Raw genomic sequence first — 19,147 nt, 5'->3', positions numbered from 1 at the left:
GCTTTGACTCATTATGCATCGCTGTTAACTTCATGTTTTAAAACGTGTCTATTTGGGAGAGGTTTTCACACCCTAAAAAAATGCTTCGTTTCTCTCTCTCACTGATGTTGCTTTCATTGTACACCATTGACGATGGTGTAAGACTTGTTCTCCTCGATTGATTTCAGGTGTAATTTGATGACAGTATCGGCGTAGGAACATATTTCTTGATTTCATGGTTGCAAAAGTCCTTAATATTTGACGTTGGTACGATCGCTTACATTTCTTGATTTCTGAGCTTGATTATTGATAAGACAACTTCAACCTTGTTTATGTTTGTAGATTATAGTTGATAAATAACCGTACGTATGTGTTCTTTGAATTGAAATTAGCTCCCTCCATTAATCAATCAAATATTTTGAATTTTTTTTGAAATAAGAGCATGATTCCAGACTAAAAACATAACCACGAGAAAGATGTGCAGCAGAATAGGTATGCCCGGTGTGTAGAAGATTCATTGAGACTTTCATCTCAGTAGGGAATTGTACGATTTTCCCCCTAATTGTATTGAATCAAAATAAAAAATAAAATAGAGGCCAGTGCTATGGTCGTAGCTTGTTGGGCTAAGTGTTTGCCCACTTTAGAGCCTTCGCCTTTAGATAACAAAAAAAGGTGTCCGTCCCTCTACTAAACTACGACAAGAGTTTCGCCTGTTAGCTGTGCAACTAGGGCGACTAGAGCTTTCCTCTGTACTCATAGTGCTCGGCCCATCTCTACTTTAATTCAAAAAGTCAAATTTAATAAAGTTATATAAATTTTTACTCATTAACATTATAATCAAATTAAATATTTAATTATACATGTTATATTTAAAAAATCAAATTAGCATTTGTTTTTTATTTCTCCAAAATTTGATAGTAAAGTAATTTTTTTTTATAAAAAAATGAAAACAATTTAAAAAGAATTATAAAAAAAAAAAGTGAAACAATATGAAATATAAAAAATAAAGGAATAACAAAAAAAAAGAAAAAAGAAAAAAAGAAAAATCGTACTAAAAAAACAACAAAAGCAACCAATAAATAAAAAATAAAGGAAAAAGAAGAATAAAAATGGAAAAAAAGTTTGAGAAAAATAAGGAAGATGAAGGAGAAATAATTTAAAAAGAAAACAAATTATTTAAAATTTATTAAAAAACAAATTATCTAAATTTGATTAAAACAAAACATTTAAATTTTATTAAATAAAAATCGATATACTAAAAAGAAATAAAAGAAAGAGAAGCATAAACCCTTCCACCTTCATCTTCACGCCGGCTTCCCCTTTCAGCAGCCCAGTGTCTCTCGCTGCCTCTCTCCCGTTCAGCGTTGCCCGCCGCCGTCTCTCTTCCGGTCGTGTTGCCGCATACTACGTCCTACCAGGTTACACTGATTTTCTACTCTTTTGTTTATTGTTACTGCTATTCTCCCAATCTTCATCTATGTCTTTCTTCGCCCTTGAAAAACTCAAATTAGAATGGTCTTGAAAGAATGGAGGAATTGTTTTGATTTTTTTTATTGTTTTTTTTTTTTTTTTTAAATAACAATAGCAGAATAGCAACGAAAAAGATATCAGTTGTGGCAAATTTGGACTTCTCGAACTGTCGTGTGCTACCCTCTGCATTTTGCTTACTTGCCATATGTTTGTCTTTGATCATCTGTCTGTATATCTCGTTGGTTTTGGGCTGAAAATTGGCTTTAGGAGACAATAAAATCTTCATTCAATAGAGGCATAACAAAACACGAAGCAGGCAAAGGGGCAAATAGTCTGTTACCCAACAAAATTACCAGTAGATCTATCTAAATTAATGAGGTAGGTGGAGTAATTACAGAAAACGTGTAGTATGTACGCCCATGGGAGGCAATAGTCCGTACAATATCACAATAAAATTAAAAGAAAGTTGTATGTATCTAAGAATATTCTAGCATTTCTTTCCTTTCATAAAAGCCACAAAATAGCTGTTGAAACATTTGACCTCAAAGAAACTGTATGCCCGCACTGTTGCAGACTTTCATCCTATAAGTCTTAGACTGGACCATATAAAATCATAGTAAGGGTATTATCAGTGTCTTAAAAAGGTACCCCCTTTCACAGTTACCGAGCAACATACAACTTTTGTAGAGGGGCGACAAATTCTCGATGCATCCCTCATGACAAATGAACTCATAGATGAATGGGAAAGAAAGAAACAAAAAGGCGTGGTCATCAAACTTGACTTGGAAAAGGTCTTCGACAAGGTTGATTGGACTTTCTTTGAAAACATTCTTGTAGCAAAAGGATTTGACTCAAAATGGCGGAGGTGGATAAAAGGATGCAGCTCATCCACAATCTTCTCCATCATCAATGGAAGACCAAGAGGGAAGATTTATGCCACAAGGGGTCTTTGACAAGGGGATCCACTATCAGAATACTAAGGCCAGATAAAAGGTTTTCAGATTGGTAATGATGGCTTAAGTATGAACCACCTTTAGTTCGTGGATGATACAATCCCCTTTCATGACTTGGTAGAGGTCTCTTCCATAAAAACACGATCGAGATAGTAAAAACCTTCGAAGGTTTCTCTAGACAAAATATCAATGTCCAAAAAATAGAGATTATGTGCATCCTAGCATATATGGTTGTAAGAAGAGAGAATGGTTGAATATGTACCTAGAATTCCCCTTAAAAGGAAACCACAACATTTTTTCTTCTGGAAGACTATTATTGAAAAAATAGAAAGAAGTCTGTCAACATGGTTATCATGTTATACTTCAAAAGGTAGAAAACTCAACCTAATACAAGTCACATTATCCAACCTCCCCACTTACTACAAGTCTATTCGAAATGCTATAAAAAGTGGCATTGGATATAGAAAGATTATTCAGGACTATTTGTGGAAGGATGACCCATACCTTGGTCGATTGAATATTATAAACCTCCCAACAGAAAAGGGAGTCTTCGGTCTTTTCTAGATGAAGAAGAAGAAAAAAGCTCTCCTCGCAAAATAGATATAGAAATATCATCACGAAGAAAATGCCTTATGGAGAAATCTTATAAAGGTTAAATATACTCCTACATCTGACAAGAATCAACCCCCCATCATTTGCAAAAGGGCCTTGGAAGTACATAAAGAAACATCAAAACCTCATCGCCAACCGAATTTGACATAGGGTGGGTGATGGAGGAAGCACTTCATTTTGGACCGACCCATGGATTCAAAACACCACGCTAGCTCTACAGTATCCACTTTTGTACAGAGTCTCTCATAATAAAAAAGCCACGATCAATGAAATGTGGAATGTTGTCAACAAATTCTAGGACCTGAAGCTTGGTAGGAATTCAATGGATAACGAAGCAACAGAATGGGCCGAATTAAGCCTTGACCTTGTCCCAGTGGTATTGTCAAACGAAGTAGACTCACTAACTTGTCTCCCTAGTGCTGATGAGGTTTTCTCTACAAAATCCTTGATGATCGACATGAGAAAAAAGTAGAAGTAATAAATCTCACGCTAGCACAGATAATATGTAATGGACATCACCCTAAAAAGGTGAAGTTCTTCCTTTGGGAATTAGTGCATAAAGTTATTAGCACAGACGAAAATCTTCAAAAAAGAATGCCTCACATTACTTTTTCTCCAAATTGGTGTCCATTATGCAAGAAAGAAAACAAATCACAGAGCCACTTATTTATGCAATGCACATAAGATCAAAATTTTTAGACAATGATTTTCAATATATTTGGATGGCATCTCACATTTCCTTGGGAGGATCTATTGGACATGACCTTAACATACTACCCATTCAAGAATGCAAAAGTCCTACTATAGAAAAACCTCATCATGACTTTCTTTTGGAATCGGTGAAGAGAAAGAAATCAGACTCAGAATTATACAAAATTCTTCGACAATATTGTTTACCAAGCTATATCCTGGTGTAAGCTCTCTAATATTTTTACTTCTTATAGTTACACCTCACTCATTGTAAACGTGGAAGGCCTTTTATAATTATCATGGATATTACATCCCTTTTGTAAATTTCAATCATCAATGAAATTGTTTTTTATAAAAATAAAAAAAAAAAAAAAAATTGTAACAATGAAGTTTTGACTTTACCTGGTGCCAGACCCAATTATGAAAAAAATTTAGGGTTAATGTTGCCCTCTATTCCTTTGATTTTCAATTTTTGAAACCATAGCTGCTGACCTTTCAGAATCAAATCAGCCAGAATAGCGTTATAAACCTGAAGTTTCCAGGACGCAACAAACTCACCACAGCTCAATGGAGATACCCCTTTTTAGCAAGTCGTTATTAGATGTGGCGGCTCCTTTATCCATTCTCCTTTTAGTCCTAGCTTATAGTGTATTTTAACCTTCAATCAATCCCTTCTCAGATTCAACCTTTAGCTCATATATAATTTCACTGCTTCCCACGCTCTCATAATCTTCCTCACCGTTCATTCTTTTCTTTCTCTTTTGTGAAGTTTGAAGATGTAGATTTTTATTCCTTTGTTTCAATTTTTTTTATTTTTTATTTTTTATTTTTTATTTTTATAAATTTCTTTATGCTTTGTTGATGTTCACTTCCTATTGTAGGTTGGGTATTTAACGTTGTTGTGAGTTTGGTCCAAATTAGAAGATGAAGCTTGACGTTAATGTGCTGCGTTATCTCTCGAAAGATGATTTTAGGGTTCTTACTGCGGTTGAGATGGGGATGCGGAATGTATGTATTTCTATTCTCTTCTCTAGAGGGAGGAAATTTCATTCATCTTTTAAGTTTTTTTTTTTTTTTATTGTTCCTTCAACTTGAATTTAATGTAATTGTTTTTGTTGTTTCAGCATGAAATTGTTCCTTCAGAACTTGTGGAACGTATAGCTTCCCTAAGGTATGACTGCTATTATTTTTTTTAAGAAATGTTTCTTTCCTTTGCGTCTCGCAACTCATGTCTTTAATTCTTTTTCCCTTTTTTACTGGTGGGTGGTGAATAATAATTTTTTCCTATGGTGTGTGTAGGCATGGGGGAACTTACAAAGTCCTGAAGAATTTACTCAAATATAAGTTATTGCACCACGATTCCTCTAAATGTGAGTAGTTGTTAAATTATGGTGTGGGAATTCTGAATTTTAAACTCTCTATCTCATTATCTTTCTTGTGTTTGTCTAGATGATGGGTTTCGACTTACGTACCTGGGATATGATTTTCTTGCAATTAAAACTTTGGTAAATCGTGGAGTGTTTGTGGCTGTTGGTCGTCAAATTGGTGTTGGGAAAGAGTCTGGTAAATTTCTAGTTAGTTAGAACTTTAAAAGTTTTTTTCTTTTTGGTATCTATGAAGTGGAATACTATTTGACTCATTATTTCTTGGCTGGGTTGTTATGGCTGATTATAGATATTTTTGAGGTTGCAAAAGAAGATGGCACTGTGCTTGCCATGAAGTTGCATAGACTTGGTAGAATTTCTTTTAGATCGGTAAAATCTAAGCGTGATTATTTGAGGCATCGCAGTAGTTACAATTGGCTTTACTTGTCTCGGCTTGCTGCAGTTAAAGAATTTGCATTCATGAAGGTGCTCTGTTCATCGATTTTCTATTTGAATTTTATTAATTAGTTACATTTTATTTATTTATTTGAATGAATTGTGGTATTGATGGAGGCTTGATTATTGTGCTCTATGTAATAGGCTTTGGAAGAACATGGTTTTCCTGTTCCAAATGCAGTAGACTCTAACAGGCATTGTGTCATTATGTCACTTGTTGAAGGTTATCCGCTGTAAGAGTTTCATTGCCAAACAAAATTTTCATTGTTAAGCTGCGATCCTCTATATGTTCAGAAGTTTCAGATTTATGATATATTATTCAGTTGTAGAAACTATAACAGAAATACAGTCTAATTAGGCACCAAAATTATTATTTTAACCAAAGATCCTTATTTTGATAAGGAGGGAGAACTTCAAAACCGGTTGAGGATGACAAGCTAAGTCCCTCGCAAACTAATATAAAGAAGAACCAATATTTATAAAGGTCTGAGTGGTCCATCCTGGAATTTTAGTTTTGGAAACAACTAGCTGGAGTAGGGTCATGAAACCTTTTGATGAGCACATATGCATTGACGAAAACTATAATTCTATGTTGTGCTAATCCTTTCCTACTTGTTCCAAACCAGAGTACCAATCCTTCTTGGTTTAATGCAGTGTGCAGGTAAAACAGTTACAAAATCCAGACGTGGTGTTTGAAACAATCATTGGTCTTGTCGTTCGTCTAGCTGAACATGGACTTATTCATTGTGACTTCAACGAATTCAACATTATGGTATATTCTCGAGGATTTTTTGGAAGCAACAAAACCATTTATTGTTTTATTACTGTCCCTTTTCCTTGCCAATTTTTTTTTTTCCCTTTTTCCTCAACTTTATATTTTGTCTTTGTTTTTGTGAACTTTCATTTTTTAACTTGTAAAGCAGTTCAACTTTTATCTTGAGCTCAACAGTTTAATTAATCTTTCTATTCTTGTGCTTTGTAGATTAATGATGATGAGAAGGTCACCATGATCGATTTTCCACAAATGGTTTCTGTCTCACATCGCAATGCCCAAATGTAAGAAATGCAATATGAGGCTCGAATTCATTTTTCTGGGTTATAAATTTTTTTCTATGATATGAATCCTGAAGTTTATGTTATTAGCTTACACTTTATTGGACAATATTTTGATTTTTTTTTTTTTTTTTTTTTTTGTTTTTAATTTCAGGTATTTTGATCGTGATGTTGAATGCGTCTTTAAGTTTTTTAGAAAAAGGTTGGTGCTTAGTTGTTAAGAATATTGAAATGTGTATGTTTATTGTTTGGATTATGAAATTACAAGTTGAATAATTGCATGCAGTCGTATGAAGGAATATTTTATGCTGTACTGTCTATGAATTTGCATGATGAATGAGTTTGGTAGGAATTATGTTACACTTACGGAATTTTTTGTTTAATTTCCATGCAAAATTGAAAATTCTATTATGTTTTACTGCCTTTTGAGATAATGCGGATACGGTCTTTTTGCCTGCTTATTAGAAATTTTATGCCTTATGATTTTGATACTTCTTATAGTAGATTTGATTGGCTGGTCTTTTAGCAAAATGGATATAATCAAATTCATCTTTGCTGGCTTTGAAGCACAACAAAGGAGGACCAAGAAGTATAGAATGAACATTGGCTTATAAATTGTTGGAGAACACCTAATTATGATTGAAATAGGAGAACCAAACGGGCCCAACAAGCTGTCAAGCTCTAGCATAAGGGCAGTGAAAAAAGATGTGATTTAAAATCTTCCCAGCCGACAAACAGAAGACACAAACTAAAGGCATATGACAATGAGATTGAGATGCAAGCTTCCTTTGTAAAACTTCTGTCAAATTCCGAGTTCGTTGAGCATGATCCATAAAAGAATGTTGATTCTTTTTGGATACTTAGATTTCCATAAAGTATTAAAAAGATATCTTTTCATAGGCAAATAAGAGTTCAAATACGGAGTTAGAGACTTTACTGAAAAGGAACCAAATGACTCCAAGGACCAAGAACGAGAATCATCATCTGAAGAAACTCCAAGAAAAGACAGACATCCCAATAAATTCTGAAAATCGAGAATTCCCTCCCTAAGAAATCGTCAAAATATAATATTCCAAGAACAATGAGAAGCATCCCAAAAATCTGAAACCGACTTATCTCTTCACCTAATCTTAATAAAACATAATCGGTATGCAATTAACAAATTTAGACAAAATTGACAGCAGTGAGATTTTTTAAAGAGTTTTGAAGTTTTTTTTTGTTAAAATTAGTGAATAAATACCAAAGTTTGAATGAAAAGTAAAAATTGTGCCTCAAGAATTTTTTCAGTTAAAAGTCTATGCAAAGACATATAGTATGAGGTGGAGATCTTGGGCAGGAATTGTTTGCGTTTCATGAACTTTTGTATTTTTGATAAGAGTGGCTCCAAGGGTAAAATTTATGCATCTAGAAACATTAAATAAGGGGATCCTATATCTCCATGTTTGTGCTTCTTAATTTCTAGTGGTATGGAAAGGGAGTTTTATGAGTAAATTTTCTTGCTTTCTTAACCCATTCTCCCCGCTCTGAAATATCCAAGTCTCAAAGATAATGTTTCCTCCTGGTTTTCTGTGTTTGAGATTAAACTCCTTGGACTTCATCCGAAGTCTTTCCTCTGTTATTAGGCTTGGGGTTGTTGGTTTTTTGTATGCCCATGTATATCATATCTTTTCCCAAAAAAAGAAAGAAAGCTAGAGACATGATTTGTGATTCAGTTTAAACCCTCGCAAGTTCAATTTGAAGTATATGTAAATAAGATGTTCGTACTCAACTAGCAGGTTTGCATGTTGTTGAGCCATCTCACAGTATATCAGCGGGTTAGTGGCTCTTCTTATTGCTATGCTAAAGACTTAAGTTCCTTTCTCTCACAGGTTTAACTTGTCATTCCATGAGACTGTGGACGATGAAAATGACGTAGAGATTGACAATGATGAAAGTGCAAGGCCTTGCTTTTCTTCTATATCTAAAGGTGCAGGAAGTCTAGACAAGGAACTTGCTGCCAGTGGGTTCACACGAAAGGAGCAGGAAGACATTGAAAAGGTATGGAAAACCTTCTATTGCTGAGTTCAGAGAGATGGAATTGCAGTATATTGTCTAATTTTGGTACGGCCTCAAGTTTCTTATGATGTTTGCTGGTATGCAATGTTAGATACACATCTCTCATGTGTAATGTTGAACATATGGCCAATATGTCAGTAAATTCTTCTCCCCAGTAACAATAAGTGACCTCGAGTTTTTCGCAATACTATGTGATGATTATATCTCCAACGTCAAAGTTCATCGTGGGGATTTAAAATTATTTTGACCAAATGTGATTAACCAGTTCATTCTGAATTGCTTGACGATTACAACGTTTGTCTATTTGATATTGGTACATGTAGTTTATTGAAGGCGGACTCGAGGAAGATGCAGATTCTGGCGAGGAAGAAGCTGAAAGCTCTAAGTTAAATGAAATGGACACCAATGCAGTGGAACATCTACGCATATCAGTTGAGGTATTCATTTTATCACTGTGCTTAAACTAAGTTCGAAATTGCGGAGTATCTTTCAATCAAATTTAATTTTCATCTTCTCTTGATGTCATAAAAGTCTAAATGTAGCTGTTTTATTTGTAATTCATAGGAGACCTTGAGTGGTGATGAAAATGTAGAGTTGCAGGGGAACCATGAAACATGTCTGGATGATGTATCTGAGAATGACTCAGATTCAAATGTATTATTTCTAACTTCTACTATCCTTCTTTTACTTGCTTATGTGGTTAAGGATCTAATTTATGGCATGTCTGCTATGCTCTATCTCGACTCATCCCCCGCTCCTCCGCCATCTTCCTCCTTGACGTTCGTCTATCACGAACCTCTGTCCACCCTCTTATCCTCAGCTCGATGAACCTTCTTACAACTCTGTGATAAGTGTAAACAGTATACCATAGAAATAGACCATAGTTATAGAGGGGAGAAGACATAAATCACAAAAACCACCGAGAATTGCACCATCTTCATCTCCATTTATCGATCCCTTTGACCATTGCTGGTAGATTGCTTCACGGATCTCCAGCATGCACGGCTGAACTGACATTTCTTCAAAGAACCCATCCCTAAATGATGAACAAACCTTATGATTGGAAAATAAATCTAATCGAAAAGACTTCTTGAGGTAGCAAAACTAGACAACAATGGTGGGCTGAACAAACATATAGTTCCAATCACTGTTGGCACCTTGTACATTTAATAGCTACTTAAGTATAACTTTTCTTTATAGTTTTAGAAGGCGACCGACCGCTTAGGTTCTAAGTCTGCTCATGGATGATGTGTATAATGCTAAATCATAATTGATCTTCATCTCCTCTTTTCTTAGCAGAACCAAGAAGCAAATGAAACTGGAATCTTGGAGAATAGCTCAAGTGAAACGGTATTAATCCTTAAAATTTACGCCGCCAATTGGTTTATTTATTATTACTATTATTATTGTTTTGCATGAAATTGGTTTTAGGAGGCTATATACTTGCATAGGTTATGCTGCTTTGGCAATATCGCCAATACATTTTGAGAATCTATGAATGTTAGTCCATAGATAGTGGAGAAGATATTAAGCACACGTCCTTCACTTCAAATGATATTCACATCACCATGGTTAGTGTAACAGCCCAAGTCAACTGCTAGTCGATATTGTCTTTTTCGGGCTTCCCTTTAAAGTTTTTAGAACGCGTCTGCTAGAGAGAGGTTTCCACACCCTTATAATCCCCAACCGATGTGGGATCTTAAAATCTGGACTTACGAAAAGGCGCAGGAGCTTAGAGGGAATGTTTTTGAACCATGATAGTCCTTCACCTAAAATTGAAAACGTAATAGGGAGAAACAGTTGTCCATTAAAATTAGTAGATGTGGACACAAATTGACCAGTAAACTTGCCAAGGTGCTCGATAGTGTAAATGCTAGCAATGTTTGGAGATGGCCTCAAAGATGTTTTATGTTCAAGCCCTCAGAGTTTAGAACTGAATAATTTAGAACCTTCATTGTCTAGTCACAGTCTTAGGGTGGCCAGTGGTGTAATATCGAAGGTAACATTAGATGTCTCTATTTCTCTGCAGAGGGATGATGAAGGTGAGGCTAGAGATGAAAACGACGATACTGAACTGAACAAACGGTTGAACAAGCAGAGACAACGTGCCATAGCATCAGCCAGCGGAGGAAGAAAGGGTCGTGCCTCGAGAAACACCTACAAAGACAAGGGTAGGAAGTCTTCTAACAATTCCAAGATTCATAAACAAATCGGCCTCTGGTGACGTTTTGGGATACTTGATGCTCACATACATCCTCACATTGTGTCAATTTTGTCCTCGTGCTTTAATAAAACTTCGGTTTCGGTTTCGGTTTTATCCCTATGTAAGGTTTATACTCGAGGCTAGAAGCCTTCTCATTTGTAGTATTTTGACATAATGATTAAAGTATATTGACGAAACTAGTATTGGGTACGTATATATAATGAATTAGATACATTTGGTTTTTAGAAATTAATATATATCACTATATTATATAGTCTGTCAAATGTCTATGCATTTCTTTAGAAATTAATGTGAATCACTAGAAAATGAAAGGTGTGATTAATAGGATCTACTCTTGGTTACAAAAACATCGGGGCCCATAATATTTTAACTTTTTTTTAGTTTTGGAAACATAACAAATTCTCGACGACGTTGCAACATTTTTCCTCCCCTGTTCCTTTCTTCTCCTCCCATGTCTCCTTCTCTCTTATTATCCAAACTGAGGGTCAAAGACAAGACGATCATTTCTTAGTCGAAATTAAGATGGTTTGAAATTTTATTGAGTTCGGTTGAAGAAAAATCCATGGTCAATTAGCTAATACATATTAGAAGAGATATATGACCCAAAATATGATAATAATTATAATAATAATAATAATTTATATGGTGTGAAATTATCAAAATACCCTTTTTTTTTTAATTATTATTTTTATAATTAGGAGGGGTCATGACAAAAAGCTAGGCAAGAGGAGCATATGAATTCATAAATTATTATATTAGAAAGAAAAGTATGATGAGAATATGAATAATATTATATAGATGAAATAATTTTATTTTTATATAATTATTTAGAAGAAATTAGATTAAAAAGAGTTTAATAATATTATAATGGAGGCCATTATTAATTAGCAAAAAAACAAATAAAAAGGGCAAAGAAAATGGTGCAAATGTGCCTCGAACTTCTCACCCATATGCTTATGCTATTAGTTTTTAATAAATTAATTAAATTAATTAAATAAATAACAAATACCAAATAATTAAAGAATTGGTTGGTTCTTATCTATACTTTCCTTTATTTAATGCTTTTTTTGGACTATAAAATATTTAATTTCAATTTTTGAAAAAAAAAGATGCTTTCTGAGTATTTTATGCAATTACTTGGTCAATGCTTCTATTTAAATCTTATATATATATATATTTATATAATAAAATAAAATGGTAGTGGGTTAAAAAAATAATTAAAATATTAAATATATTCTTAATATTCTCAATATTGTTTTATATGTTTGATATTTTTTTTTATTTAGGGTTCTTCCCAAGCACGATTCCAAATAATTTTAAATTTTAATATATTTTTTTAAAGAAAAAAATATTTATAATAAATAACTCAAAAAATTGACAAATAAATAAATAATTAACTCCAATTTATTATTAATTTTAAAAAAATATATTTTTGTTTACTATACAATTATTTATATATATATATATATTTTTTTTAATTTTCTAATTAATTTTTATTAGTTATTCTCCACTTTTAAAAATATATATTCAAATTTAGTTGTAAATCTTAATTAAAGATTTAAAAATAAATGAAGTGAGGTTTTAAAAGAATTAATATTTTCCTTTTATTTAATTTTTTTTAATAAACTATCCAAACAACTGAGATTAATTCAACCCAAAAAATTTAATCAAAATTTTCACTTTTAAAAAAGCTAAAATTAAAAAATATTTAATAATAATAATGATAATTTTATTAAGGAAAGACAATTCCTTTAAGGCTTAGCAAACCCATAATTTTATTTTGTTGCACCTAAAATATATTATATAATATTTGTCGTAATAATTACCATCATATACTTTTAAATTTTTAAAAAAATAAAAAATGGAATATATTTTATTATTATTTTTTTTTTTTTAAAAAAAAGAACCGTCTACCCACTTTTAAATTTCGCTGGTAATTTAATATTATACGTTTCCAGCGGATTCCAACCAAAAACCCAAATTATTATATTATTAATTCAAATAAATTATTTAAAATATTGGAATAGTTTATTTTCTCCTCTCTCTTATTATTTAATTCTTATTAAATGTTTAAATCTATTTTACACCCTACACTATAAATATTCCAACCATTTTTAAAAAATAAAATTTTTATTTACAAATAATCAAATAACATTTTTTTTTTGCAATAACCCATGTATCAAAATAAAATATTAAATAATTAGTGTAAATAGTTTAGCTCCGTATGACGTTTGTACTTTCTCGACTCTCACATAGTTCGATATGCACCAATCGTGTATCGTTGTCTTCTGTACGTCTGTATATTGATGTCATAATCTTCTTTTTTCTTCATCTGGTAACACTCGACATATAACACAAAAATTACGGTTAAAAATCGGTAATTTAATTTTCATTTCTATTGAGCTTAACAAAAAAAAATTTTCCATGTAAAAAAAAAAAAAAATATATATATATATATATATATATATATAAAAGGGGAAAATAAGATCTCTGTTTTTGGTGTTAAATTCTGATCTCTGTTATCAAACAACAAAACAGAGCTGAGTGGAACACTCTCAGTGTTTGTATTTTCTGTTTGCAGGTCAAATCAAAATCCATTTTTTCTTTTAATTTTGCTTATTTTATTTTATTTTTCGATTGAAAAATTAATGGGTTTTGTTTTAATTGCAGAAAAATCCACACAGATTCATGGAGGGAGGAGAAGGGGATGCCGGAAATGGGGCTACTGCAGCTGCAGGATCAAGTCCTCCGAGACCTGAGATGGCAGCTCCGGCACCGGAAGGTGGCGGTCCGGTGAGTTCTGCGGCGGCGGTGGCGGGGAAGAAGAAGAGGGGAAGACCGAGGAAGTATGGGCCGGACGGGAAGTTGAATGCGGCGGCGCTGTCGCCGAAGCCGATATCGACGTCGGCACCTGCACGGTCGGCGGTGATTGATTTCTCGGCGGAGAAACGTGGGAAAGTGCGGCCGGCGAGTTCGTTGAGCAAAACCAAATATGAAACGGAGAATTTAGGTAACGAAAATTCGACTTAAACTGCGTTAGTTCGAATCATAGGAAAAGTAATTTCAAAACATAGTTTTAGTTCCTAAAAAATTTATGGACAAAGCTGTTCATACGATTCGAGAATTGGATCAATTCAAACTATTTAACTCCATTTTTGTTCGGTTGGATTGAATTCCGGTCAAATTAAAAATTTGTGTCAGTTCCTAAGTACTTTTTTTTTTTTTTTGTCGGATCAACCGACCAACCCACCAATCCAAAAATAGGGTTAGAACCCAACTCAAGATTATTTAACTCGATTTTTGTTCGATTTAGGTCAGGTTGAATTATGGTAAAATTGAAAATTTTGGGTCAATTCCTAAGTTGAATTTTTTTTGGTCCTATCAACGGGACCGACCCACCAACCCAAAAATAAGGTTTGAATCCAACTCAAGATTATTGTGAATATTAAGAATATTTAACGTTTGTAACTGATATTAATGATGTACTACCACCTGAATATTTGATATTCAAATTTTATTAGATTTTAGTTATTAAAATAGATATTTTTTAATAATTAAAAAAAAATAACCCGACAACACAACGGTTAGGTTGTGAACTGGGTTGATTGAGTCAATCAGTCCAATAGGTTCAAAAAAATTTCTCGAACTCAATCCAACTCAATCTATACGGTTGATTTTGTAAATATTTAAAAATATTTTGTTTTATTTTAAGCAATTAAAAATGTTTAAAATGTATTTTTAAAGTCTCTTTTATTTATTTATTTATTATTATTATTATTAAAATAAATAAGGGGTTAATTTTGGTTGTTATGAAGGTGAATGGGTACCTTGTTCAGTAGGAGCTAATTTCACACCCCATATCATCACTGTCAACACTGGTGAGGTAATTTTGTTACCTTAAAACACAATGTTTGTAGTCGACGTTTCTATATTTCGATGTAATAGCGATGTTCGATGTGTTATTTTCAGGACGTTACGATGAAGGTTCTCTCATTTTCTCAACAAGGACCTCGAGCCATTTGTATTCTCTCTGCTAACGGTGTGATTTCGAGCGTCACTCTTCGTCAACCCGATTCTTCTGGAGGAACATTAACATATGAGGTTGTATCTTTATACAAAGATCTGTTTGTTTAACGAACATTCTAGTTTGCAATTGTTTTATGAAGTATGAATATGGTGATTGTTACTGTTGATCATAAGACGGAACTCTCTTTCTTTTGTTTACAGGGTCGTTTTGAGATACTGTCGTTGTCGGGATCGTTCATGCCGAGCGATAATGCGGGAACAAAGAGTAGAACTGGTGGAATGAGTGTCTCGTTAGCGAGTCCAGACGGACGCATTGTTGGTGGCGGAGTTGTTGGTTTGTTAGTAGCTGCAAGTCCGGTTCAAGTATGTTTTTTTTTCTCTTATTCGTGGTTCATTAGTCCATTTAGTCTTAGAACTCGAACTTCTAATTTATCACCGAGCACATAAATTAGTCGAAATCAACCCACCACCTAATTCTTAACTATTTCTTCTCCCCGACAACTTTGACAAATTCAGGTGGTAGTAGGAAGCTTTATATTTGGGAACCAACACGAGCAAAAGCCGAAGAAGCCGAAACAAGATGTTATATTACCGGTTTCCGTTTTTCCAATTTCGAGTGTTGAACCGAAATCATACATGACAACAACGACAACGACGACGACAACATCTTCCCTTCGTGCTGAAACGTGGTCACCTTTAGTTCCAGATTTGAAGAGTCAACCAACTGATATCAATGTACCGATAACTAGTGGTTAAGAAATACCAGTATCGTATTATTGTTCGATCGCATCAACCACATCGTCGTCGAGCTTCGATTTGGGTAGGTGTTGTTCTTCGTTTTACGTTGATTAACAACTGACTACTCTTTGTTACCATTAGTATCAATTTTCAATTTTTGTTCTTGTTTTGATACGTTCGTTTAGTTTTAGGTCATAATCGTTTAGATTGCAGCTATGTCATGTAATGTAGAATATAGTTTAATACATCATCAAAGTTCTAAATCCAATCTTTGAATTTGATTGATTAAGATATCTGTTCATCTTTTCTCGAGATATTTTGGGCTTCTATACGTCATAAATTCATTTGTTCGAGTGTAACAGCCTTGTCCAATTGTAAAAGCCCAAACCCGCCAATAGTAAATATTGTCTTATTTGAGCTTTCTCTTCGGACTTCCTTTCGAGGTTTTAAAACATGTCTTAAACCGACCGCTAGCTGATATTATTTTATTTGAGTTTTCCCTTAGGCTTCTCTTCAAAGTTTTAAAATGTGTCTTAAACCCACTGCTAGCAAATATTGTCTTAGGCTTCCACTCCTTGGCTTCCCTTCAAAGTTTTAAAACGTCTTAAATTCATTTCAAAACATGTCTTAAAGTTACTGCTAACAAATATTGTCTTTTTTGAGCTTTTCCTTGGACTTCCCCTCAAGGTTTTAAAACGCGTCTTAAATTCATTTGTCCGACTCTGTAACAGTCCTATTTGGGCTTCTAGGCTTCCCTCAAAGTTTTAAAACGCGTCTTAAATTCATTTGTCCGACTCTGTAACAGTTCTATTTGGGCTTCTGGGTTTCCCCTCAAGGTTTTAAAACGTGTCTTACATTCATTTGTCCGACTCTGTAACAGTCCTATTTGGGCTTCTGGACTTCCCCTCAAGGTTTTAAAACGCGTTTTAAATTCATTTGTCCGACTCTATAACACTCCTATTTGGGCTAACAGATATGGGCCTATTTGGCTATTTCATTCTGTGATATCCTCAAGACTTTAAAAGTTGTCTCAAATTCATTTATCCGATTGTAACGGTTCAAGCCCACTGCTAGTAGATGGTGTTCTATTTGGGTTTTCCCTCTTGAGCTTCCCCTCAAGGTTAAAACGCGTCTCTTGATGAGAGATTTCCACACCCTTATAAAAAAATGTTTCGTTCCTCTCTCCAACCGATGTGGGGTCTCACACTGACATAGTTGTTATTATCTATTACGAGAGCTGAATAGCTAAAAAGTATATATACATTCCTCTTTGTCTTGAGTTGATCGATCTTCTCCACTGAAAGCCTATATGGATAACACATTTTAATTCAACAAACCCAATTCTAATTGTTTTATTCCGAAGCAAACCACAAAAAAATGTGTCTTATTCATACATTCATGACCATAAAAAGAGAAGGAACCGAAAGTTGGAATGGCAATAGATGTCATCATTGAATTGACTCGATCCTACAGTATCCCATTTCTAAAACATCCCGTGCCAAAATCACTGAACGAATGTTTTGTCACAATGTTCAATCGAACTCATTGGCTCTACACCAATCAAAACTAAAAGTAAACATGCATTAAGGTTAAACTTTTCGAGCATCTAATTATCTTTAGATCAAACTCGACATGACAATTCTATATCAATCGAGAAATTATGTTTACCATTAGATTACGAATTTATTTAGAACGACTTTTAAAGTGCTTAAACCTAACATATCTTAAGCATTCGTAAGACCTTAATTTACAATCAACACAAAATCACAGTTGGATTGCATAACGAAACAGGATAACGATGTTCAATTCACACAAAACGGCCTTGTTTTAAGAACAGTTTCTTACGATCCAAGCGATATAGGTTTAAATAAATACATTCCTCAAATGGGCAAAATTTTGTTTCTTTAGGAAAAGTCTTTAAGGCCAAGATTATAAAAATTTGCTACCTTATATTAATGCAAGAACAATGGATTTGATTTTCCTCCATTTTACTTGAACAACAAATAATCCCTTGCAAGCTTTCATTGCTTCACAACAAGATACCTAAATTAAAATTCTATACGCTCTTTTACCTTTTTCAATATTGACGGGTTTAATTTTCCTCACTGTTTGTTGAATTGAGAAATTTTATAATTTGTCTCTCGTGTTATGTCATTCTCGATCTTGCTTACGACCTTTTAAGAGTAATGAATTTATCTTTTATACGTCAATCGGATGCAAACTTCAAGGAATCTTATAGGACAGTCTACCTAACTTCGATGAATCTCGTAAAATTTGTTTATATTGTAAACGACTATCTTTGAGTTTGAACTCGTCCTCGGAAGTCTATTTCCTAAAAAAAATGAAATTTGAATATTTAAAAAGATTAGATTATATATAATGAGGGAAGTATAAATAGCAATGAGAGGAGTTATTTGGGGATGAGAATTATGGTGGGATTGGTACCTATTTTGGTGGTGGTGGTGCTTTTGTGGGTATCATCAAACCCATCTCACCTTTTTGGTAGTCCTTATATCATTTTCTCAATCTTCAACTTTATGATTCTTCTCGTAACGGTTCGAAATCATGAGCCACGATGTCTTCTTCAACCTTCCTATCATAAGCTTTGTCAAGACGCTGAATTTAGTGCTCGTGAGGAAGACGAAGATAAAAGAGAAGATGATGAAGACGAAAATGCTGATAGTAGTGAAAATGAGAAAATAGATAGAGACAGAGATGAAATTGAACAATTGAACGAGGAAGATGAAGAAGATGCAGATAATGACGGTTTTGATGAAGATGAAGATAGAGATGGAGATGAAATTGAACAATCGAATGAGGAAGATGAAGATAATGACAGTGTTGACAAAGATGAAACCGAGCGGTGGGATGACGAAGAGGAGGAAGAAGAAGAGGAATTGGTGAGGAGGATAGAAGAATTCATAGCTAAGGAAAACAAGAGATGGAGAGAAGAGAAGTTGAGAGACAATTTATTTTTTCAAATTTGTTATAGTGATTGAAATTAAATTAAAATTATGTTCTTCCCAAACCCCTTTTCCATTCATAATCTTGCTACTCATTTGATCGAGTTTTTATTATTGCACGATGTCAAAATAAATTAGCCACAACCATATGATTTCAAATCTCATCTTCTGTATAATATTCTAATAGATTTCTATTTTAAGAGCAATTTAGAATCGTTTTGAAAAGACTATTCATTTAAAAATTGAATCGATAATCCACTCGATAAAGATGACATGCTACTTACGTTATAAAACATTTCACGATGCTATTAGCATCCCAGAATACACTTAATAAGTTGAGCTATGAGAGCTATGATCAACTAAGCAACACAAAACCCTAAGCAATTCATCCAATGTCATGCTCTCCTACACATCCATGTTAAAAATTCTTTTGTTTCGATCCAAGAATACATGTTTTGCAGACATTACACAGTTGAGTCCAATGCTCTTATGCATTTTTGTGTGTTGTTCTTGAAGGAAACTGGACATCATTCATACTAGACTGTTCTTTCCTAAAGTTAATGT

At 33.6% G+C, this 19,147-nt stretch overlaps 3 protein-coding genes across 4 annotated transcripts; all 3 read left to right on the top strand.

Moving 5' to 3' along the window:
* Positions 1-1,250: 1,250 nt before the first annotated feature.
* On the top strand, positions 1,251-11,067 carry LOC111431029 (serine/threonine-protein kinase rio2). Of its 2 annotated transcripts, none has more exons than XM_023067519.1 (15): positions 1,251-1,397; positions 4,586-4,712; positions 4,829-4,875; positions 5,004-5,074; positions 5,154-5,267; positions 5,379-5,554; positions 5,669-5,757; positions 6,179-6,296; positions 6,507-6,580; positions 6,732-6,779; positions 8,446-8,614; positions 8,956-9,069; positions 9,197-9,286; positions 9,929-9,982; positions 10,662-11,067. In XM_023067519.1, exons 2-15 carry the CDS (start codon positions 4,629-4,631, stop codon positions 10,854-10,856), a joined length of 1,443 nt encoding a protein of 480 aa, XP_022923287.1. In that variant the 5' UTR covers positions 1,251-1,397; positions 4,586-4,628; the 3' UTR covers positions 10,857-11,067. The 2 variants fall into 2 exon arrangements, with proteins under 2 accessions (XP_022923287.1, XP_022923288.1); XM_023067520.1 differs by having other exon boundaries at positions 1,252-1,397; positions 9,932-9,982.
* Positions 11,068-13,363: 2,296 nt separating this feature from the next.
* Positions 13,364-15,909, top strand: LOC111431031 (AT-hook motif nuclear-localized protein 1-like). Its single transcript, XM_023067522.1, has 6 exons — positions 13,364-13,437; positions 13,527-13,866; positions 14,672-14,739; positions 14,826-14,957; positions 15,084-15,245; positions 15,399-15,909. Exons 2-6 carry the CDS (start codon positions 13,545-13,547, stop codon positions 15,636-15,638), a joined length of 924 nt encoding a protein of 307 aa, XP_022923290.1. The 5' UTR covers positions 13,364-13,437; positions 13,527-13,544; the 3' UTR covers positions 15,639-15,909.
* A 2,140-nt stretch (positions 15,910-18,049) lies between these two features.
* Positions 18,050-19,123, top strand: LOC111431005 (nucleolin-like). Its single transcript, XM_023067493.1, has 2 exons — positions 18,050-18,520; positions 19,100-19,123. The coding sequence occupies exons 1-2, from the start codon at positions 18,050-18,052 to the stop codon at positions 19,121-19,123; spliced, it is 495 nt and encodes a 164-aa protein (XP_022923261.1).
* The last annotated feature ends 24 nt before the right edge of the window (positions 19,124-19,147 follow it).

This window comes from Cucurbita moschata, unplaced genomic scaffold (assembly GCF_002738365.1).
Source record: "Cucurbita moschata cultivar Rifu unplaced genomic scaffold, Cmos_1.0 Cmo_Scf00035, whole genome shotgun sequence".
Taxonomy (NCBI): domain Eukaryota; kingdom Viridiplantae; phylum Streptophyta; class Magnoliopsida; order Cucurbitales; family Cucurbitaceae; genus Cucurbita; species Cucurbita moschata.
This window is presented reverse-complemented; position numbering and strand designations above follow the sequence as displayed.